Source organism: Melospiza georgiana, chromosome 16, assembly GCF_028018845.1.
Source record: "Melospiza georgiana isolate bMelGeo1 chromosome 16, bMelGeo1.pri, whole genome shotgun sequence".
Lineage (NCBI taxonomy): Eukaryota > Metazoa > Chordata > Aves > Passeriformes > Passerellidae > Melospiza > Melospiza georgiana.
This window is the reverse complement of record NC_080445.1, coordinates 14,290,583-14,309,744: the sequence shown is the minus strand read 5'-3', so window position 1 is coordinate 14,309,744 and position 19,162 is coordinate 14,290,583. Positions and strand designations below refer to the sequence as shown.

Here is a 19,162-nt window from a genome sequence, read left to right as displayed (position 1 = left end):
CAGGAAGCCACAGGAGCTGGACAGCCCCACTTTGGGCACTGCTGCTCTCCCGCAGGGCTGCCCGGGTGCAGATGTGGGTATGGGCCAAGCCCTGTCCTGGCTGCAGCGTCCCCATCACCTCCGTGCCAAGGCTGAGCCCTGCTGCCCCCCTTGTGCAGCTGGCACCCCAAAATCTTTGGCTCGGGGTGACTCAGAGGTGCTGCACCTGCCAAAGCTGAGCCCTAACTTTGCTTCTGCCCTCCTGGCATCTCCACTGAAGCTCCCTCACTTTGGAGCTGCTGGAAGCTCCTCCAGAGCAATGGGATCAGCTGAGGTGCCAAGGGGTCCCCAGCACACGCTTGGCATCGGGGGGTGCCCTGCAAACTTTTGGCTACTTGCAAGTGGGGAAATCGGCTTCGACAGGGGAAGGGCCCATCATGGAGGCAAAGTAAGGGGGAAGTGAGGGGCCAGGAGGGGCTGGAGGGCTCCTGGGGCCGGGGACACGCCGGGGGCTGGCCCGGGCCCGGGGGGCTGTGGCGGCGGCCGGCCGGGGGCACCCGGCGCGAGGCCGCGGCTCCGCCAGGGACTTTTCTTCTCTCCTCCTCGCGAGGCTGGAAAATATACAAAGCTCGCAGTGAAAATATTTACACAGCAGCAATTTTGGGAGGAATTTGGGATGTTAATTTGAAAAATCTGTGGGGAGAGGACCACAATGGGCCCTTTGAGCGGGCGAGCGTGGCCATCGCAGCGAGCCGCCCGCGCCGGCGAGGGGCCCCTGCTGCCGCTGCGCCGGCCCTAATGGGAGCCAGCCCTGCCGGAAGCCCACCTGGGAGCCGGGGGGCTGCGCCAGACGGCCCCGCCGACGCCCCGCGCCCCTAATTGCATCCAGAGGCGCTCCCTGCCCCGGGCGAGCGGCACCGAGGGGCCGCGGGTCAGGGCCGTGCCCTGCGGCGGAGCGGCGGGCCCGGAGCGCACGGCGCTGACCCCCGGCTGCAGCCCCGCGCTGCGCTCATTCTCTCCAAATCAAACATACCTCGGCGGGCAGGGCCCCAACCTGGAAAATTCCAGGCCCAAAGATAAAGGATTGGAAAACGATTAAAACCAGAGGGTTGGAGCAGAAAGCACTTGGCAGCGGGAACCTGCCGAGCGTCGGCTCCCAGCCCACCCCGTGCACAAAACCGGCTGTTGTGGGGCCGGGCAGCGGGGGCTCTGGCGGCGCCCCCGGGCTGGGGGCCACGCAGGCTGACACTTGTCACGGGCCATTTGGGGGTCCCGGTGCCGCCGCGGGTGACGGCAGGAGGCTGGGCTGGGCTGTTTGTCCCGCAGCTGGCCCCGCAGCCATCTGGCAGGCGGGGAGGGATGAAGTCAGGCTGGATGATGCGCAGGGCAGGGGCTGATTTGAACCCCGTGGCCTCTGTTTTGGGAACACCTCCTCAGCGCCCGAGGTGGGGGGCAGCGCCCTAGGGGTAAAAACGCCCAGAGTCGGGAAAACTTCCCCCCTCCCTTGCCCTGACTCATCCCGGTGCTCGCCAACAACAACGGGAGGACACGGCTGACCTTCCCGCTCCTCTGCAGGGGACACGCCACACTGCCCACACCCCTGCCTGTGACGGGCAGTGCCTGCCGAGGTACTCAGAGCTGCACAGAACTTTTTGTTGTTGTTATTTTAATCATTTTGGTTTTTTTTTTTTTTTTTACAAAAAGACACCCTCTTCTGATCTGCTTACAAAAGAGATGTACACAAACCTGTACTAAAAAAAAGTTTTCCCAGAAGAAATGGGAAATAACGATGTATAAATATTCTCTCTGAGTTCTTAAAGCTTCAATTCCCGGTTTGCCTGCTGGGCACTTCCTTTGGCCCGGGGGGTCCCGAGGGTCCCAGCACCTCGGCCGGGCCGTATTGCTCACATCAGCTTCCAGGGAGTCGAGTCACGGGCCGTGCTCCACTGAAGGACCCTTGTTACCAGCACGTGGGCATCCCTCAGCCCGGTCACAGCAGCTTTCTCTTTAGCAGGAGCTATAAAAAGCCCCCCAACCCCCAAATGAACCCCCCCTTCTCTTCCGCTGCGCACCTTCTAGGTAGAGTCACAGAAATCAAGGCACAGAGCAGTAAAATTCGTGTCTCCTCCTGAAGCATGGCAGCCTCTGGGAAATTGCACGTTGTGGGATGAGGGGGTTCTGCCTCAGTTCAGTCAGCTCCTTGGCAATCCGTATCCCAAAGGGACACGGCCAGGTGCTGCCTCTGGAGCTCAGCCCTCCTCTGTCCAGGGCTCTGGAAGCCCTGTGGGTTCAGAAGTAGGAGGGTTTGAGCCCCGGGGTGTTGTTGTTGCTGGGGTAGTGCGACTGCATGAGCGGCACCTCGCACTCAGAGCCGCCAGAAAGCATGGCCGCCTCTGGCACCTTGCAGCCGTGGCTGCTCAAATCCCCGTTTTCCAGGCAGGCTTTCACCCCTTCCAGCTCCAGCGGGCCGGTGTCCGCCCCAGCACCAGCACGAGCCTTGGCGCGGCGGTGCCGGCAGTAGTACATGGCGGCCGTCACCACCACCAGCAGCAGCAGCATGGCAGCCAGCGCAGGGACCAGGATCAGGGCGAGGTTGGGGTCCTGGCTCTGGGTGACAGGGGAGTGCTGCTGCAGGCTGAGGGGCAGGGTGTGTGCCTCGGCGCAGTGCTCCTCCTTGGGCGCCTCGCCCAGCGCCCCGATGCAGACGCGGTAGGTGCAGTTGGGTTTCAGCGCCCGCACCGTGTACTCGGAGAGCGAGGCCGGCAGGCGCAGCATCACCGCCCGCTTGTCCGGCCCCGACAGGTTCCGGTAGCTCAGGCGGATTCCCTTCAGCTGCGCCTTGGACTGGGTGTAGCTGTGCAGGTCCACTTTGAGGGAGGTGCTGCCCACCTGGGCGATGCTGACCCGCTGGGCAGGGGGCAGGGCCGGCGTGCCCGGGGCCGCCGTCGTTCCCCTCGCCTCCACCTCGCAGTACACGCCAGCGAAGCCCGTGGGGCACAGGCACTCCAGGAGGTTCTGGGCGCCCAGGTGGCAGGTGCCGCCGTTCAGACACGTGCGGGGGGGACAGATGGGCGCTGGGGGGCTGGTGGGGGCCGGGGCGCCGCTGAAGGGCACCAGCGTGGAGCTGCCCTGGGGCTCTCCGGGCCTCGGGGTGGGCGCGGCGGTGCTGGGGGGCGGCGGCGGGCGGTGGGTGCTGGGCGGCGGCGTGGGCGGCGGCAGCGTGGTGGTGCGGGCCGTGGTGGGCGTGGGGGTGGTGGTGGGGCAGCCAAAGTCGGTGTACTGCAGGTGGTGGAGGAGCTTTCCCGAGTTTTTTGGGGGGAAGTGGCAGCGCGTCTCCTCGGGGCGCCGCAGGAGCACGCCGCTGGTGTTCACCCACTGCACCAGCCAGCTCATCTGGCAGATACAGTTGAAGGGGTTGCCGGCAGCCGTCACGGCCCGCAGCCTGGGGAAGAAGCCGGAGAAATCCCGAGGGATGGTGTTGATGTTGAGGTTGCTGATGTCCAGCTCCTGGAGGTTGTGGAGGCTCTGGAAGTCCTCAGCTGGCAGCTGGGAGATGCGGGCGTTGCCGGCCAGGCTGAGCCTGGTGAGGCTGCCCAGGCGCCGCAGCACGGCCGGGACGCGCTCCAGCAGGTTGTCAGAGATGTCCAGCTCGTGGAGGTTGTTTTGGACCTGGAAGAGCTCCTCGTTTAAGCTCGTCAGGCCCAGCCCTGCGATCTTCAGGGACTCAATGCTGACGGCATGGAAAGCCCCTGGTGCAATGGCAGGGATCTTGTTCCAGCTGATGTCCAGCAGCAGGAGGTTGGGCAGGTCGAGGGGGGGCACAGCCCTGAGCTGGTTGTGCTGCAGCTTTAGCTCCAGCAGATTCTCCAGCGTGTCAAAGGCAGCAGCGTGGATGTGCTGGATCCTGTTCGTCTGCAGGTAGAGCCGTTCCAGCAGCCGCAGCCCATGGAAGGTCTCATTGGTGATCTCCTGCAGCTGGTTGGAGGACAGGTCCAAGTTGACGAGCTCCGTCAGGGGCTGGAAGATGTTTCTCTGGATGCTGGTGATCTTGTTCTGTGAGAGGTCCAGGAGCTGGAGGGCAGGCAGCCCTGCAAAGCTGTCCTCGCTGAGCGTTGTGATGCCGTTCTCAAAGACGTAGAGGGACAGGGTGCTGGGGGGCAGCCCCTGGGGTACCGTCTGGCCCCGCCTGGCTGCACACAGGATGGTCTTGGTGTCATGGCACTGGCAGCCTGCAGGACATGCCCCGGCCAGCTCCCCACGGGCCAAGAGGAGCAGGGTGCAAAGGATCAGCTGCTTCATGGTGTCAGCTCTGCAGAGACACAAGCACAGCCAGGGTGAGGGGATGGGCCCTGCTGGGGGGTACCCAGGGTTGGGGGGCACCTCTGAACCCCGCTCAGCCTCCAGGGCTGCCCACCCCAGCTCCATGCTCCCCCCCTCCCAGACCCCCAGGATTTGGGGATGCGGTACCTTTGCACACCCCAGGCCCTCCCACTGGTATTGGGGCTGTCTTCTGTGGAGCACCGAGACCTTTCCCAGTACTCACAAGGGCCCCAACCTCCCCAGCTGCTCAGCAGGGTGCAAATCAAACACGGGGGATGTGGAGAATCAGAGCACCGGGAAGGGGTGGGAGCCTGGCCGGCCTCCCCTGCATAGAGCTCAGCTTAACCCTTTGCTTGTGCTGCCATTGCAGCAGCTGCACCCTCAGGGGCTGCTCCTGCCCGGATCACCAGCAAGAGCAGCCCCTCTTGGGGACAGGGGCACACAGTGTGGGGCTGGAGGTGCCATTTGTGTCCCCACAGAGTCCAGGGGCTCATTCACCCCCACCCAGCCCCTGTCCCCACAGGTCACCTTGCTGTTCCCCTCACTGTTGAACTCCAGGGACTCAGCACCGTGGGCTGTGTCCCTGTCCCTTGAGGGCTGGGATGGAGGGAGGAGGCTCTGGGGTGACCAAGACTGTAACACCCCAACCCCAGCTCCCCATGGATGCCTTGGCCAATGTCACAAACACTGTCTGTGTCCCACAGGGCTCTTCTTTCAGCCCCTTTAATGACACTAGGCCGGACAAGACACTCACAGTCTCCTGCCGCTCCATCTCAGGGTCGGGGGGAGGTGGCAGAGTGGGATCCCTGGGCAAGGAAGAGGCGAACCCTTCCCCAGCCCCATCTGTTGCCACCTCTCCCCTGCTCAGAGCTGTGGGAGCTCCAGGCAAACGCCCCCCCCGTGGCTCACAGGGGCCCCGCTGTGTGTGGGGGGCCGCAGGTCACTCAGCAGCACGTGCCGCCTGCCCCGGCAGCAGTGCAGGGACAACACATCCCGAGCCAGGAGGGCCTGGAGCCGTGCTGGGTCCCCTTGTCCCCTGCCGGGGGGTTGGACAGGGTTAACACCGCGGCCAGCTCTGTGCTCGCCTCTTCCCGAGCCGCCCCCCCCAGGGTGGGGTGAGCCCACGGCTGGGCAGGGTCACCACAAGCGCCTGAGTCACTTGGCCTGGCCAGCCCTGCCCTGACATGACCTGTGCCGTCAGCCCTGACACTGGGGAGGAGCTGTGCCACATCCCAGAGGTCACTGTCACCCAGGGGTCACACCATCACTGCGGCCCCTCCCCAGCAAGGCCAGCTCGGCCCCCCCAGCAGTGTCGGATGCCCCTGCACCCCACAGCACAGTCAGCTGCCAGCAGAGTTAAAAGCACAACATGGAGACCCTGTGAAGAGCTGTTTGGGGCAGACCCAGCACCCCTCGAGGTGGCTCCAGCACCAGAGCGTGCTGGCTGGTGGTATAGCCCTGGGTTCAGGGTGCTGGCATGCCAGCGGTGCCACGGCCGTGCCAGCCCGCCCGGGTGGGCAGCGCCGCAGCGGGGCCGGGCCCGCGGGATGCTGGCGAGGCCGGGGCTGGTTTTGCAATGCCAGGGTCGGGTTTCGCTGACGTGTCCCGTGCTGCAACCAGCTGCTGACTCCAAGTCTCTCTCGTCCCTTTAATTACGCTGGCATTTCCTCCCCGTCTGCCAGGCTCCCCGCTCCGGGCAGGTTCGGCCAGCCCGGCCACGGCCGCGCATCCGCGCCTGGCCACGAGCACCGGGCACGGCCCCGCCGCCGCCCCCGGCATCGCCCGCTCCGCCGGCACACGCCGACACCCCGTCCGCGCCCCGCCTCCCGCACGGTGCTGCTGCGGGGCACAGAGGGGTTCCCGCAGCCCCGGACAGCCCCAGGAACGGGGGACAGCTTCCCCAGGTCCCGGCAGGGTCCCCAAGGGCGGAGAGGGGGCCCCGTTTCTGCCGGAGGTGTTGGGGCCGCCCTGCCAGCGGCCTGCTGCTGCCTTGGCTGGGCTCCCCCGCGCCTGCACCGCAGATATTTGCCGAATTATTCATATTTTCCGGCTGCGGGGAGGATCTGGGCTCAGATTCCCCCAGTCCCGGCTCAGCCTTTCCCTGCCAGCCTGCTGGGGTGGGAGTGCCGTGTCACCCCCCGGGCCCGGGCCACCCCTGGCACTCGGCAGGGATGGATGCCCTGCTTTGCGCCCGCCTCCTGTTTTTAAGGACGAGGCCATGTCCTTGTGCTGCAGGGTGACACCTGTGCAGGACAGGCTGGAGGAGCTGCAGAGTCCCTGCTTTCTCCTCTGCTTGGGGACCTCAGGGAAGCAATCACAGCCGGGATGTCCCTTCCCGCACCGGCAAGCGCGGCCAAACAAAGCCAGCGTTGTTGCCGGCCCGTGGGCTGCCACCTTGGCCGGTGGCACCAGGGCAGGAAGGACGGGGGCCCTGCAGTGTGCGGTGACAGGGAGCTGACACGGTGCCGCTGCCGGGCGGGATGCAGACGCTGCTCCCCTTGCCTTACACCCCTCAAAACAAGGCGATGTCAGCATGTGCCCCCTCCCCGAGCCAGCCGGGGGGATGTGCAGGATTAAACCCTTAATCCTCCTCCCCTTCAACCCACCCTGCGCCGGCCGCCGCAGCTCCCACCTCCTCCCGCTCCCCTCCCTATTTAATTAAAGTTTCCGCAGCAGCCCCGCAGGAATGCAAGCCTGGTTATTGCATTCCCCGAGCGCTCGCCAGCCCCTCCATCCCGCTCCTGCCCCTTTGACCCGGCCGCGCTCCCCATCTCAGGTGCCGGCAAGGAGAAAAACCAGCAGAGCCGCTTTGCCGGCAGCCAAAGCGCCTCGGGAGGAGCCGGAACGCCGGCGGAGGGTGGGAGGAGGCGGGCGAGGGTGCCACGCGTGGCCCGGGCGGCACGGGCAGATTCCTCCGCAGTGACTGGGGCGGCCGCGGTGTCCCCGAGCGCTTCCCCGTGCCGGCAGAGCCAGCCGGGCCGGCGGCGCTTGCGTCAGGGCCACCCGGCCGGGCTCGGCGTGGCGCGGGGGAAAACAGTAATTAGTGTCATCCCTGATGGCGGCACTGCCCCGGCCGTGTGGGCAGCGGCACAGCTGGGTCAGCGCAGTCCGGCCGCCCCAGCGCCGCGGGGTGAGGGCGTGGGGCACGCTGGCACGGGGAGGTGTATGGGGGGACAGTAGTGGGGGGTTTGAGCCTCAGAACTGGAGCATCTCTGCTGGCATGTGTTGGCTCCTGTGGCCGTTGTCAGGCTGGGAGGGAGCCAGGCGTGGAAAGGGACATTTACACCACGGTGGCCCAAAGAGGTGACACCCGAAGACAAAGAGGTGACACCCAAAGAGGGTGACAGGCGCCAGCACCCTCCAAACTCATGCCGGGTGACAGTGAAGTGTGTGGGGAGCTGGAGGCAGGAGAAGCGTTGGGGTATCCCTGCCTCTCAGTGCCAGGCTGGCCGTGGCCCTGCTGGCACCCATCCCTCTGTGCCAGCCAGAGGAAAACCCTTGTCAGCACTGCATGGGGACCCGCAGCAGGTCAGTGACCCAGGCCAGCGGCCCCTGAGGACAAGCAGAACGAGGGCAGCCAAACCCCACCGCAGCCAAGCCCTCCACTGAGCAGGGTGGTGGTGGACACTGCTGCCAGCAGCTCCCACCTCTGCCTGACCCCAGCAGGAGAGCCCAGCTGTCACATCTGCCGAGACAGAGCAAGCATGGGATGGGCCCGAGACCATGCTGGTCCCGTGTGGGTCTGGAGCGCTTCGCTGCCACTCGGCCATGCCGGATGGAGCTGTGCTCCATGTCAGCCCCAAATACATCCCTCCCCTTGCCTGCAATGGATGCAGCACCAGAACAGGATCCCAGAGCCAGACCCCAGCACATCCCATGGCAAAACAGGCACAGGCAGGGACAGGGAAACGAGATCCCTCCGTGATCCCCTGTCCCAGCCCTCTGCAGTGCCACCGCCCCAGCCCAGCCGAGGCCCTACCATCAGCCGGGGCAGGGGCCAGCCGGATGCCCCTGGCTCAGCTGAGGCCTCGCAGGGAGCAGAGCATGCCGACCCTCGGCCGAGCCCTAGTGACACCCTGTCACTCTGGGTGCCCAGGCCACACCGGACGCCCCACGGCCCGGCCCGGGCCCACCAGGGCCCCCCGGGCCCCACCGCCCCCTGAGCCGCGGATGCCCGGCAGAGCCCCCTCCCGCCCGTGGGCTGCCGCCCCACAGAGCCGCGGTGGCCGTGTGGAGGGTCGGGCGGTGCGGCGGCCGCGGGACTCACCGTGGCGGGCGGTGCGGGGCCGTGCGGGGCGGGCGGTCAGTCCATGGCGGCAGCGCAGCGGCGGCCGGGCGAGCGCTCCCCTCTCTGGCGGCGCCGGGCGCGGGGGGCGGCATTTAAACCAAGGGGGCGGGGCCTGGCCTCCCGCAGGGCGCCCATTGGCTGAGAGCACGGAGGGGGCGGGGCGGGGCACGGCCTCCATGGAGGCTCCGCCCCCGCTCACCTGGGGCCCGACGGGGGCGGCACCGCGGGGACCCCCGGGACCCCCAGAACCGCGGGGACATCCGGGACCACAGGGACACCCGGGACATCCGGGACCACCGGGACCCCCGGGACCCCCAGAACCGCGGGGACATCCGGGACCACCGGGACACCCGGCACATCCGGGACCACCGGGACCCTGGAGTCACTAGGACCCCCGGGACAACCAGAACCGCGGGGACATCCGGGATCACAGGGACCCTGGAGTCACAGGGACCCCCGGGACCCCCAGAACCGCGGGGACATCCGGGACCCCCGGGACATCCGGGACCACAGGGACCCTGGAGTCACGGGGACCCCCTGAGCCGCGGGGACATCCAGCACCTCTGGGACTTTACAGCCATGGGGATCGTGGGGACATCCAGCACCTCCGGGACCCTGGAGTCACAGAGATTGTTGGGACCCCAGAGTCACAAGTACCCTCGGGATATCCAGGATTTCTGATTCACAGGGACCCCTGGGATACCCAGGACATGTGGGACCTCAGAGTCACAGGGACCATCGGGGCACCCAGGACCTCCAGGACCTCTGGGACCTGGGAGTCACAAGGATCCCAGAGGCCTCCACAGGGACCTCCAGACCCCGTGACCTCCCAGAGCCACAGGGACCTTGAGATTTCAGGAGCCTCCAGAGTCACAAGGACCTCTGGGACCCCGTGGGAGCTCCATGTGACCTCAGGGCTCCCCAGATTCACAAGGACCCCCAGGACCTTTGGAAGCTCCCAGACCTTCCAAAGCCTCCAGAGCCCCCCAGGACCTTCAGCATCCCTGGGGCCGGGGTCCCTGGGACCCCAGCACCCCTGGTGTGTGTACACACAGGTATAGGGCTAGATCCAGGGACAGAGATCTCCCTCGTATCCCCAGCACCCATGGGACCCCTGGCAACCCTGGTAACAACAAAGGCTGGGTTGGGTGTCCTTGGCACACCCAGGGACCCCCACATCCATTGTCCCAGGGTAACCAGGGACTCTGGCACCGGTGAGCCCCAATGCCCTGGGGTCCCAATCCCTCCATGCCCCTGGTGCCCAGAGAGCTCCTGCCACCCTGTGCCAGGGACAGGGGGAGAGTGGGTGGCCCTTGCAGGGCTGTGCCATGCCCCTGTGGCAGCAGAGCAATGCTCCCTGTTTGGCATGGTGAGGGTTGGCATGGGTTGGGCTGGGACAACCAGGCACTCAGGGTGTCCTTGTCCCAGACCTGCACCACTGTGGCGGTGGCAGTGCTGGTGATGGTGGTGACAGCAGGGCAGGGGACCCCAGTGCCTGTGCCAGGCATCCTGGCAGTGTTTGTTGTGCCAACAGTCCTGGGACAGGACCATGCCATACCAGATATCCTTCATGGCACGGGATGGCATGGAGCAGCTCCCTCCCCTTGGCACAGCCACAGAAACCTCAACCGAAAGTGATGGATTGTATAGATTGTCCCTTTGGTCTCTGCCCGCGGCGCTCCCTCCTCCACCCCTGCCAGGGAAGGCACAGAGTGCCTCTGTGCTCCTGTCACCCCTGTCCCCTCCTGCCACCGGGCATTCCCTGTGCTCCCCCCCTGCCACCGGGCATTCCCTGTGCGCCCCCCCTGCCACCGGGCATTCCCTGTGCTCCCCCCTGCCACTGAGCATTCCCCCGGCTGCAGTGTGGGACAGGGGCAGGACAGGGAGCAGGGACACGCTCCAGCTGGCACAGCCGGCCCGCAGGGCACTCCCGGGGCTGGCTGGATCCGCGGGTGAGCCGGGAGTGCCACACGCCCGCCCCGAACCGGCCCAGCCGGCCCGGCTGCCCTGGGGGCCACCCCGCGGGTAGCGGAGGCTTCCCCAGGTGCCACGGCTGGGCACGGGGAGCAGGGCAGGGAGCAGGGCAGGCAGCAGGATGCCCCACGGCTGTGCTGCAAGCAGGTGGCAGTGACATCCTGCTGCCAAGCTGTCAGCCGAGCTGGGCAATGAGGGTTGTACCCCCTGGCACGGCGCTGCCCTCCCATCACAGCACAGCCTTATTCTGCCCCACGCTTGCCCAGGATGGGGTTTGGAGTGTGTGTGCACCAGTAGGGGAACAGGACCCAGCCCCACATCCATGGGGTGCTGTGCCCATGGGCTGCTGTGCCCACGGGGATGCTGTGCCCATGGGGTGCTGTGCCATGGGGATGGTGTACCCTTGGGGTGCTGTGCCCATGGGGTGCTGTGGCCATGGGGATGCAGTGCCCATGGAGGTGCTGTGGCCTTGGGGTGCAGTGCCCATGGGGGTGCTGTGCCCATGGGGATGCTGTGCCCATGGGGTGCTGTGCCCATAGAGTGCTGTGGCCATGGGGTGCTGTGCCCATGGGGTTGCTGTGCCCACGGGGTGCTGTGCCATGGGGGTGCTGTGCCCACGGGGGTGCTGTGCCCACGGGGGTGCTGTGCCCATGGGGTGCTGTGCCATGGGGGTGCTGTGCCCACGGGGGTGCTGTGCCCATGGAGGTGCTGTGCCCATGGGGATGCTGTGCCCACGGGGTGCTGTGCCATGGGAGTGCTGTGGCCACGGGGCTGCTGTGCCCATGGGGGGCTGTGCCCATGGGGGTGCTGTGCCCACGGGGTGCTGTGCCCATAGGGCGCTGTGCCCATGGGGGGCTGTGCCCACGGGGGTGCTGTGCCCACGGGGTGCTGTGCCATGGGGGTGCTGTGCCCACGGGGCTGCTGTGCCCATGGGGGGCTGTGCCCATGGGGGTGCTGTGGCCACGGGGGTGCTGTGCCCATGGGGTGCAGTGCCCATGTGTGCCCTGGCTCAGCACCCCCTTCCCTTGCAGGGTGACCATCCCTCTGTACGACGCCGACACGGGGCTGCTGGTGCTGGCAGGGAAGGTGAGCTCCCATGGCTGGGGGTGCAGGGAGGCACTGGGGGACAGGAGGATGCAGGGGGACTGTAGTGAGGTGCAGCTTGGTGCATGTGGGTGCAGTGGGGTGCTTCCTACAGCCCTGCTCATTCCCTGTTCCCACCATGTCTCTTCCAGGGAGAAAACCTCCTGTACTGCTTCGAGGCGGCCCCCGCACAGCCAGCACTCACCCAGGGTAAGCAGGTCCCCTCCACCCGTATCTCCCCCAGACGGGGCTCACTGCTGCCCGGCCACCCAGCCCGTGCCACCCTCCTGTCCCACAGTGACCCAGTGCAGGACAGAGGGCAGCACAAGGGGCCTGGGGGCCGTGCCACGCCTGGCCCTGGATGTCATGGCCTGCGAGGTGCTCCGTGTCCTGCAGCTCACCGACACCGCCCTCGTCCCCGTCAGCTACGTGGTGCCACGCAAGGTGAGGGGGCCCTGGGGGTGGCACTGTCTCCTAGGTGCCTGGTGTCATCTCATGGGTGACACCTGCCCAGCACTGGGTGACAAAAAGGACCCGGCTGCAGTGAGACCCCGGTCTCCAGCCTGGGGAGAGCAGGAGAGGAGGTCCAACCTGGATGCTGGTGGTGGGTTGCAGAGTCTGGGTGCTGGATTTGGGGAGCTGGGTGCTGCCTGCTGGAGAGTGGATGCTGACAGCTGGGTGCCACCTGCTGGGTGCTGTCGTGCAGTGGGTGCTGGGCACTTCAAGCTGCTGAAGTTTGGGTGCTGGAAGTGTCTGGGGGTGCCCAGGGGTGTCCCAGCTGCAGCAGGACAGAGGCTGTGGGATTTTAGGAACATCCATCTCACCCCATCCCCTCTCCCCCAGTCTGTTCAGGAGTTCCATGAGGATCTGTTCCCTGACTGCACAGGGATGCTGCCAGCCACTGATGCCCAAGGCTGGTGGGCAGGAGACAGCCAGCAGGTCAGTGTCATCTGGGGGGGTGTCCTTGCTGGTAGCATTGCCACTGCCCCATGCTCACCATTGTGCTCGGTGCAGGTGGGGAGAGTGAGCCTGCACCCAGCCCGGAGACCCACGGAGACCTTCACATCCCCCATCATTGCTGGCACTGTCCCCACCAACGCTGGACACACGGACACCGACACCGGCCACACAGACACCGACACCGGCCACACCGACGCTGACCACAGTGTGAGTATGGGGTGCTGCCAAAGTGCACTGAGTGCTGAAGGGGTGGGGTCCCTGCTGCCCTCGTCCCACGAAACAAAGCAGCACTCCCTGCCTGGGCTCTCTCTCCCGTAGGAAGCCAGTGGCTACTCCTCGCCATCCTCGCTGGCCTCCCCAGGCAGCGCAGCCACCTCGCTCTCAGCCAGCACCGGCCCCTCCAGCGGCTTTGCCAGCAGCCCCAGCCAGAAATCCCTGCAGAGCATTTTGGGTGAGCGGGCAGTGGGGTGGCTCGGGGTGCCCCTCTTGGGGGATTCGGGGCGCTCACCCAGCCCGTGCCCGCTGCAGGGCCCAGCTCCCGCTTCAGGCACACCCAGGGCCGGGTGCTGCACCGGGACCTGCACCTGACCAACCTGCGGGGGCTCAGCCTCACCACGCCGGGAGAGAGCGATGGATTCTGTGCCAACCTGCAGCGCGTGGCACTGCCCCTGCTCTCTGCCGGCGGCCAGATCGCCGTGCTGGAGGTACACAGGGAGGTGTGGGGCGGCACGGTGCCGTGTGTGCCATGTGTGCTGTGTGTGCCATGCTCAAGGTACCCGGGGAGGTGTGGGGCTGGCATGGTGCCGTATGTGCCATGTGTGCTGTGTGTGCCATGTGTGCTGTGTGTGCCCTGTGTCCCCTGTGTGCTGTGTGTGCCCTGTGTGCCCTGTGTGCCCTGTGTGCTGTGTGTGCTGTGTGCCCTGTGTGCCCTGTGTGTGCCATGTGTGCCGTGTGTGCCCTGTGTGCCTTGTGTGCCCTGTGTGCCTTGTGTGTGCCATGTGTGCCCTGTGTGCCCTGTGTGTGCCATGTGTGCCGTGTGTGCCATGTGTGCTGTGTGTGCCCTGTGTGCCCTGTGTGTGCCATGTGTGCCGTGTGTGCCCTGTGTGCCCTGTGTGCCATGTGTGTGCCATGTGTGCCGTGTGTGCCCTGTGTGTACCATGTGTGCCCTGTGTGTACCATGTGTGCCGTGTGTGCCCTGTGTGCCATGTGTGCCCTGTGTCCCCGGTGTGTTGTGTGTGCCCTGTGTGCCCTGTGTACCCTGTGTGTACCATGTGTGCCGTGTGTGCCCTGTGTGTACCATGTGTGCCGTGTGTGCCCTGTGTGCCATGTGTGCCCTGTGTCCCCGGTGTGTTGTGTGTGCCCTGTGTGCCCTGTGTACCCTGTGTGTGCCATGTGTGCCGTGTGTGCCCTGTGTGCCCTGTGTGTGCCATGTGTGCTGTGTGTGCCGTGTGTGCCCTGTGTGCCCTGTGTGTACCATGTGTGCCCTGTGTGCCCTGTGTGTGCCATGTGTGCCCTGTGTGCCCTGTGTGTGCCGTGTGTGCCCTGTGTGCCCTGTGTGTACCATGTGTGCCCTGTGTGCCCTGTGTGCCATGTGTGCCCTGTGTGCCCTGTGTGCCATGTGTGCCCTGTGTGCCCTGTGTGCTCTGTGTGCCGTGTGTGCCCTGTGTGTGCCATGTGTGCCCTGTGTGTGCCATGTGTGCCGTGTGTGCCATGTGTGCCCTGTGTGCCCTGTGTGTACCATGTGTGCCATGTGTGCCCTGTGTGTGCCATGTGTGCCCTGTGTGTGCCATGTGTGCCCTGTGTGCCATGCCACTGACCCCGGCTCTCGCCCGCAGCTCTCCAAGCCTGGACGCCTCCCCGACGTGGCCGTCCCCACCATCCAGAACGGCGTGGCCGTGGCCGACCTCACCTGGGACCCCTTCGACCCGCGGCGCCTCGCTGTGGGTACGTGCATGCCAGCCCTGCCCAGAGAGTCCCCCAGGGCTCCAGGCATGCCAGCCCACCCCATTAAACGCTGCCCATCCCTCCTGGCACAGCGGGTGAGGACGCCAAGATCCGGCTGTGGCGCATCCCTGAGGGAGGGCTGCAGGAGACCCTGCAGGAGCCTGAAGCTGTTCTCCGAGGTGAGGGGACCACTGAGCACCCCACACTGGGGACAAACAGCCCAGTGGCACCCACAGCTGGGGACAGCCACGCACTGCTGAACCTCACCAGGTCACACGGAGAAGATTTACTCCATCCGCTTCCACCCCACGGCGTCTGATCTCCTGGTCTCCTCCTCCTACGACATGACCGTGCGGATCTGGGAGCTGAGCACAGGGCAGGAAGTCTTGTGCCTGCAGGGACACACGGATCAGGTAAGGGATGACAAATCCAGGGACACCCGAGAGGCAGCTTTGGGACATTTGCACAACATCCGTCTCTCCAGATTTTCAGCATGGCTTGGAGCCCGGATGGGAAGAAGCTGGCAACGGTGAGCAAAGACGGACGGATCCGGCTCTACGAGCCACGGCGCAGCTCTCAGCCTCAACAGGTGCAATCCCAGTGCTGGGGACGGGCTGGAGAGCTGGGGTGTGGGCAAGAAACCCTCCCATGCGCACATGACTGTGCCCCCAGCTCTCTCAGAGCAGGCAGGGTGACCTTCATCCCACACAGGAGGGCCCAGGTCCCGAGGGGGGACGTGGAGCGCGCCTGGTTTGGGTGTGTGGTGGTGACTACATCCTGGTGTCCGGCTTTGACAGGTAAGGAGGGGGACACAGGGCAGGGCAGGGGTCCCTGAGGACAGTGCTTGCTCTCACTGTCACCTCCCCACAGCCGCAGCGAGAGGAGGATCCTCCTGTACCGGGCACAGGCCCTGTCTGAAGGACCCTTGTCTGTCCTTGGTCTGGACGTGGCCCCTTCCACCCTCCTGCCCTTTTATGATGAGGATACCAGCATTGTCTTCCTCACCGGCAAGGTGAGGGCTTGCCCTCTAAAAAACTGTGGGGCTCCCTGCCTACAGCACCCCACAGTGTCCATGTCCCCTGACAGCTGCTGTCTTGCTCCATCCCCAGGGTGACACCAGAGTCTTCCTCTATGAAGTGACCCCCGAGCCCCCCTACTTCCTCGAGTGCAACAGCTTCACCTCCAATGAACCCCACAAGGTAAAGGGGGGATATGCTGCCTGTCCCTGACCCTCTACCGGTGCTGCCAGACCCCACTCACACCCGCACCCCTCCAGGGCTTCGTCTTCCTGCCCAAAACGGCGTGCGAGGTGCGGGACGTGGAGTTTGCGCGGGCGCTGCGCCTGGGGCAGAGCAGCCTGGAGCCCGTGGCTTTCCATGTGCCACGCGTCAAGGTGGGTGGCAGGGGGGGCTGGCCGTGTTCGGGGATGGGGAAAGGAGGGATAACACCCCCTGAGCGTCCCTTGTCCCCGCAGAAGGAGTATTTCCAGGACGATCTGTACCCGCCCACCCGCGTGTGGTGGGAGCCGGCGCTGGGTGCGGGTGCGTGGCTGGGCGGGCAGGACGGGCAGCAGCGCCGTGCCAGCCTGCGCCCCGCAGACATGGTGCCAGGTGGGTACGGGGCTGGGCATGGACCCCCGGCCCTCAGGGGGCTTTGGTCAATGGGGTGGAGCCCTCCCGCCCCACGCTGACACCGCTCTCGCAGTGAGTGAGGCCCCCAAAGAGGCTCCGGCTCGGAAGTTCGTCCCTGCCTCCGTGTACCTGGAGGAGAAGACTGATGAGCAGAAGAAGGAGGAGGTGGGTTCTGGGCTGAGCACCCTGCGCCGGGCCCGGGGGTGATGCCCCGCGCCCCACGGCCCTGCCCGGCTCTCCCCACAGCTCCTCAGCGCCATGGTGGCCCGGCTGGGCAACAGGGACGACCCGCTGCCGCAGGACTCCTTCGAGGGCGTGGACGAGGACGAGTGGGTGAGTGCGGGACGGGACACACCGAACCCGGCTGGGTCCGCCCGGCCCCGCCGCGCCCTCACCCCCGGCCTCCCACAGGACTAGGCCGGACCCGGGACAGAGCAGCCAGGACCCCGCACCCGGCGGGGCCACCACCAGGAGGAGGAGGAGGAGGAGGAAGAGATGGAGGAGGCGCAGGGCCCGCCGCGGGCAGGACCCGCTATTAAAGCCGCTGCACCAGCACCGTGTCCTGCCGTGATCCTGGAAGACCGGGGGGGGCCGGGAATGGGGGAGACACAGGGAACGAGGGGCATGTGGAGCGGGGGCGACACAGGGACCGACTCCGGGGGGATCGGGGTGACACAGGGACCGGCTCTGGGGGGGTACGGGCATCGGAGTGACCCCGGGACCGACAGCGGGGGGACACGGTAACCGAGCGGGACGTGAGGACCAGGGCGGGGAGTACACAAGGACACAGGGACCGTCACCGGGGGACACGGAAATCGGGGATAACACAGGGACTGAGGGAGAGCCAGGGACCGCGGCGGGAGGGAACACGGGGAGCGGGGGAACACGGGGACTATGGGGGACACCGGGACCGGCACCGGGATAACACAGGGACTGGGGATGGGGGCACACGGGGACCGGGGGGACACGGGGACCAGAGGGACACAGGGACCGGGATGGGGGCACACGGGGACCGGAGGCACACGGGGACCGGAGGCACACGGGGACCGGAGGCACACGGGGAGGAGGGCCGGGGAAGTCGCGCCCCTCCCGGGGCCTCCGGCGCGGGGCTACCGCCAGAGGGCGCTGTGGCTGCAGAGAGGACGCTCCGGCCGCGCCGCCGCCGTCTCGGTGTCCGCCGTGACCCTCAGCCCCGGGCACGTGACCGGCGGGGCGGAAGCGGCGGCGGGGACATGGTGAGAGGGGACGGGGGACGCGGCGGGGGCACAGCGGGACCGGGGGGCAGGGCTGGGGCCGGACAGGGCCCGGGCTGGGGCAGCGGGACCGGGAGTGTGGGAAGCAGCTGGTTCCGGGAGAGCCTGGGCCAGTGGAGAGGAGACAGGGACAGGGGAAGGGGTCACAGGGGCAGGGAGGGGGGAAGAAGTCATGGGGAGGGGAGACAGGGACAGAGGAGAGGAGAGCAGGGACAGGGAGGGGGTGACAGGAGCAACGGAGAGGGGACCAGGCATGGGTACAAGGGACAGAGACAGGGGAGAGGAGAGGGGGCCTGGGGAAGGAATCACAGGGCCTGGCTGGGGGACAGGGACACAGAAGGGGGAACAGGGCCACGTACGCCATGTCAGGAACCAGATGGGGTCAGAGCAGACCCCCGGGGCATGGGGAGAGGTGACAGGGCCAAGGAGCCGCGGTGGCTGTGACAGCAGGCTGTCCCCGCAGGCCAAGTACCTGGCACAGATCATCCTGGTGGGGGCCCAGGTGGTGGGACGGGCCTTCATGCGGGCGCTGCGCCAGGAGTTCGCAGGTACGAGCTGGGATGGTGCCCCGTGAGCTCCGTGCGCCCACGCTGCCCTGCAGGGGACACTGCCACTGTCACAGGGGCCATCCTGGCCCTGGCACTGCTGCCAGGCTCGCAGAGATCCCAGCCCCCCAAAGGGCAGAGTGGGACAGTCCCTGGGGTGTGATCCTGCCCTGCCTGCTCCCTGCACCTGCCTGGCACTGGGACACCATCCAGCTGGCCCCGGGGTGGCTGGGTGGGGACAGAGGGGGATCTGGGCACCTGGAAGTGCCCAGGCTGTGCTGCCTGAGGGCCGGGGGGTGGCAGGGGGTGGCAGGGGACTGAGGCCGGTGTCCCCAGCGAGCCAGGCCGCGGCCGATGCGCGGGGCCGTGCCGAGAGGCCCCAGTCTGCTGCTGCCTCCAGGATCATTGGCATCAGCCTCCAGGAAGCCCAGCAGATCCTCAACGTCTCCAGCCTGAACCCTGAGGAGATCCAGAAGGTAGAGGCTTCCTTGGTGCTGGCAGGGCCTGGCCTCTCCAGTGGTGCTGCTGTGCATGGGGGTGGCAGCTGCTCCCCTGTGCTGCCTTGGGCTCAGTTAATCACAGCTTGAGGACTTTGAGGGTTCCCTGCCCCAGCTGGAGCAGCCCTCCAGGCTTGGCCTCCGCATCTGCCCAGCAGGGCTGCCTAGGGAGGGGATGTGGGAGCTCTGGAGGTGCCCTGCTGGGAGCATGGGGGCTCCCAAGGGGTGTCAGGCAGAGCCAGCCGTGTGCCCAGGATCACTCTTCAGTGCTCTGGGGAGTGGGAGGTGCCAGGGTTTGGGAGTGGGAATGGCAGGGCTGGAGGTGCCTCTGACCCAGAGCTTCTCTCGGCAGAACTACGACCACCTGTTCAAGGTGAACGACAAATCAGTGGGAGGCTCCTTCTACCTGCAGTCCAAGGTGAGTGCTGGGAGGAGCAGGGCAGGGGCTGCACCTTGCTAACCCTGCCTGGGCTTGGGACATCCTGGGTGTACCCATGGATGAGGCAGAGAGGGCAGGGGGCACCCCATCCCTGGCTGTCCCCCCCATTCCTGGGTGTCCCCCATCCCTGGCTGTCCCCCCCATTCCTGGGTGTCCCCCATCCCTGGGTGTCCCTCCATCCCTGGCTGTCCCCCTCATCCCTGGGTGTCCCCTATCCCTGAGTGTCCCCTTGTCCCTGGGTGTCCCTCC

The 19,162-nt window shown here is 66.5% G+C and overlaps 2 protein-coding genes across 4 annotated transcripts in view; one reads left to right on the top strand and one right to left on the bottom strand.

The window, feature by feature from the left end:
• LOC131090354 (mitochondrial import inner membrane translocase subunit TIM16-like) overlaps positions 1-19,162 on the top strand; it is a 38,711-nt gene that overhangs the window by 18,750 nt on the left and 799 nt on the right. The window contains exons 10-30 of one of the 3 annotated variants that reach the window (XM_058035664.1): positions 11,593-11,647; positions 11,797-11,854; positions 11,943-12,088; positions 12,488-12,583; positions 12,659-12,811; positions 12,923-13,055; positions 13,133-13,308; positions 14,440-14,548; positions 14,641-14,727; positions 14,819-14,961; positions 15,033-15,137; positions 15,260-15,345; positions 15,419-15,560; positions 15,658-15,747; positions 15,825-15,941; positions 16,023-16,158; positions 16,253-16,344; positions 16,426-16,512; positions 17,896-17,980; positions 18,314-18,453; positions 18,827-18,892. In XM_058035664.1, coding sequence (XP_057891647.1) covers positions 11,593-11,647; positions 11,797-11,854; positions 11,943-12,088; positions 12,488-12,583; positions 12,659-12,811; positions 12,923-13,055; positions 13,133-13,308; positions 14,440-14,548; positions 14,641-14,727; positions 14,819-14,961; positions 15,033-15,137; positions 15,260-15,345; positions 15,419-15,560; positions 15,658-15,747; positions 15,825-15,941; positions 16,023-16,158; positions 16,253-16,344; positions 16,426-16,512; positions 17,896-17,980; positions 18,314-18,453; positions 18,827-18,892 — 2,302 coding nt within the window. Of the gene's footprint in view, positions 1-11,592; positions 11,648-11,796; positions 11,855-11,942; positions 12,089-12,487; positions 12,584-12,658; positions 12,812-12,922; positions 13,056-13,132; positions 13,309-14,439; positions 14,549-14,640; positions 14,728-14,818; positions 14,962-15,032; positions 15,138-15,259; positions 15,346-15,418; positions 15,561-15,657; positions 15,748-15,824; positions 15,942-16,022; positions 16,159-16,252; positions 16,345-16,425; positions 16,513-16,590; positions 16,735-17,262; positions 17,415-17,895; positions 17,981-18,313; positions 18,454-18,826; positions 18,893-19,162 lie in introns of those variants that run through there. The other 2 variants (XM_058035662.1, XM_058035663.1) reach the window with 2 other exon arrangements.
• VASN (vasorin) lies at positions 1,630-8,679 on the bottom strand. Its single transcript, XM_058035665.1, has 2 exons — positions 8,567-8,679; positions 1,630-4,288 (listed from the first exon to the last, which is right to left on the bottom strand). The coding sequence occupies exons 1-2, from the start codon at positions 8,677-8,679 to the stop codon at positions 2,269-2,271; spliced, it is 2,133 nt and encodes a 710-aa protein (XP_057891648.1). The 3' UTR covers positions 1,630-2,268.

Excerpts from the sequence above, each read along its gene's own strand:
- VASN (XM_058035665.1), bottom strand. The coding sequence starts at position 8,679 with ATGCCGCCCCCCGCGCCCGGCGCCGCCAGAGAGGGGAGCGCTCGCCCG. Across the intron at positions 4,289-8,566 it reads GCCCCGCACCGCCCGCCACG|AGCTGACACCATGAAGCAGC; the intron begins GTGAGTCCCGCG and ends GTGTCTCTGCAG.